We start from the raw sequence: 2,500 nt of genomic DNA on the forward strand, positions 1-2,500 counted from the left end.
TCCCTTGCGGGAAGAAGTCTGTGTGTTTATCACCAATTTTTAACAGCCAATTTATTATTTTCATATATTGATTTAATGACATCATACTTTCCCCCTATTCCACTTTCTATTAATTTAAAAAGTAAACCTTCATGCCAAACTGAGTCGAAAGCTTTCTGAAAATCGACAAAGCATGCATGAATTGTTCCTTTGTTTTGATTTGTGTATTTATCTATTAGTGTGTGTAGGGTGAAAATGTGGTCAGATGTTCTATAATTTGGGAGGAATCCAATTTGACTTTTGCACAAGACATCAATCTCCTTACAAACTAGGGTTGCAAAATTCCCATAAGTTTGGGAAACTTTCAGATTAATTGTATGGAAAACCCTCTGGAAACGTTGGAAATGATCGGAAAGCTTCCCAAATGTGAGGGGAATTTTGCAAGAAACAAAAGAAAACATGACAGAGTTAGCTGCTCTCCTCAACTCTGAGTTAACTGTTAACTGCTCTGCTGTGTCCTGCCAGTGTAGAGACCTGCCAGTGTGGAGACCTGGCCAACTCCTTCAGACTCACACACACACACACACACACACACACACACACACACACACACACACACACAGAGTAACTGAGTTCCTCTCCCTCCTCAGAGTGGAGACCTGGCCAACTCCTTCAGACTCGTCAGCGTGGTCAGCCACATCGGGAGCACCTCCTCCTCCGGTAGGTGTGTGTGTGTGTGTGTGTGAAAATGTGTGGGTGTGGGTGTGTGTAGGTGTGTGTAGGTGTGTGTGTGTGTGTGTGTGTGTAGGTGTGGGTGTAGGTGTGTAGAGGTGTGTGTGTGTGCATGTAGGTGTGTAGGTGTGTGTGCGTGTAGGTGTGCGTGCATGCATGCACAGACATTTAACACTAGAAGAGCTGTGATGGGGTCACAGTGACCCCTGTGAGTAAAAAAAGGACCCTCCTTTCATGACTTGTCCTAGATATGTGCGTTCTACCACCCAGTATCCTTACATTTCCAAAATCACATCAGGATAAGCGAGTATAAAGCTAGTTTGCCGTTTTTCTGTGTAGGAGGCAGGCTAATTTAGAAGACGGCCAACTAGTGGTCGTTGTGTGTAAGTAGCAGATTTACATTATTAAAAGGGGGTCTATTAGACTTGCCACATGTCGAGGTGTCCTTGGGGCAAGACACTGAACCCCAAATTGCTCCCAGTGAGCAGGCCGGCCGGCGTCTTGCATGGCAGCTTGCCGCCATTGGTGTGTGAATGTGTGTGTGAGAATGGGTGAATGAGAGGCCGTTGTAAAGCGCTTTGGAATAAGGCCGCTATATAAGTCAGTCCATTTACCATTCTCCCCCTCCCCTCCTCCCCCCCCCCCCCCCCCCCCCCCTGGCCACAGGGCATTACGTCAGCGACGTGTACGACATGGAGAAGCAGTCGTGGCTGACGTACAACGACCTGGACGTGTCACGCACGCAGGAGGCGGCGGTGCAGAGGGAGCGGGCACAGAGCGGATACATCTTCTTTTACATGAAGAAGTGAGTCCTGCTGTGTGTGTGTGTGTGTGTGTGTGTGAGAGATACTGACTCCTGTGTGTGTGTGTGAGAGATACTGACTCCTGTGTGTGTGTGTGTGAGATACTGACTCCTGTGTGTGTGTGTGATACTGACTCCTGTGTGTGTGTGTGTGTGTGTGTGATACTGACTCCTGTGTGTGTGTGTGTGTGTGTGTGTGTGTGTGTGTGTGTGTGATACTGACTCCTGTGTGTGTGTGTGTGTGTGTGTGTGTGTGTGTGTGTGTGTGTGATACTGACTCCTGTGTGTGTGTGTGTGTGAGAGATACTGACTCCTGTGTGTGTGTGTGTGTGTGTGTGTGTGATACTGACTCCTGTGTGTGTGTGTGTGATACTGACTCCTGTGTGTGTGTGTGTGTGTGTGTGTGTGTGTGTGTGATACTGACTTCTGTGTGTGTGTGTGTGTGTGTGTGTGTGTGTGTGTGATACTGACTTCTGTGTGTGTGTGTGTGTGTGTGTGTGATACTGACTCCTGTGTGTGTGTGTGTGTGATACTGACTCCTGTGTGTGTGTGTGTGTGTGTGTGATACTGACTTCTGTGTGTGTGTGTGTGTGTGATACTGACTTCTGTGTGTGTGTGTGTGTGTGTGTGTGTGATACTGACTCCTGTGTGTGTGTGTGTGTGTGATACTGACTCCTGTGTGTGTGTGTGTGTGTGTGTGTGTGTGTGTGTGTGATACTGACTCCTGTGTGTGTGTGTGTGTGTGTGTGATACTGACTCCTGTGTGTGTGTGTGTGTGTGTGTGATACTGACTCCTGTGTGTGTGTGTGTGTGTGTGTGTGTGTGATACTGACTCCTGTGTGTGTGTGTGTGTGTGTGTGAGAGAGATACTGACTCCTGTGTGTGTGTGTGTGTGATACTGACTCCTGTGTGTGTGTGTGTGTGTGTGTGTGTGTGTGTGATACTGACTCCTGTGTGTGTGTGTGTGTGTGTGTGTGATACTGACTC

The 2,500-nt window shown here is 47.8% G+C and overlaps 1 protein-coding gene across 1 annotated transcript in view; it reads left to right on the top strand.

The window, feature by feature from the left end:
* LOC308150015 (ubiquitin carboxyl-terminal hydrolase 37-like) overlaps nucleotides 1-2,500 on the top strand; it is a gene marked incomplete at both ends in the record, with an annotated part of 66,703 nt that overhangs the window by 55,596 nt on the left and 8,607 nt on the right. The window contains 2 exons of the mRNA XM_080522888.1: nucleotides 630-699; nucleotides 1,378-1,516. Coding sequence (XP_080379014.1) covers nucleotides 630-699; nucleotides 1,378-1,516 — 209 coding nt within the window. The remainder of the gene's footprint in view (nucleotides 1-629; nucleotides 700-1,377; nucleotides 1,517-2,500) is intronic.

The sequence above is a fragment of the Nansenia antarctica genome (assembly GCF_963989245.1).
Source record: "Nansenia antarctica genome assembly, chromosome: 2".
Classification (NCBI taxonomy): Eukaryota; Metazoa; Chordata; class Actinopteri; order Argentiniformes; family Microstomatidae; genus Nansenia; species Nansenia antarctica.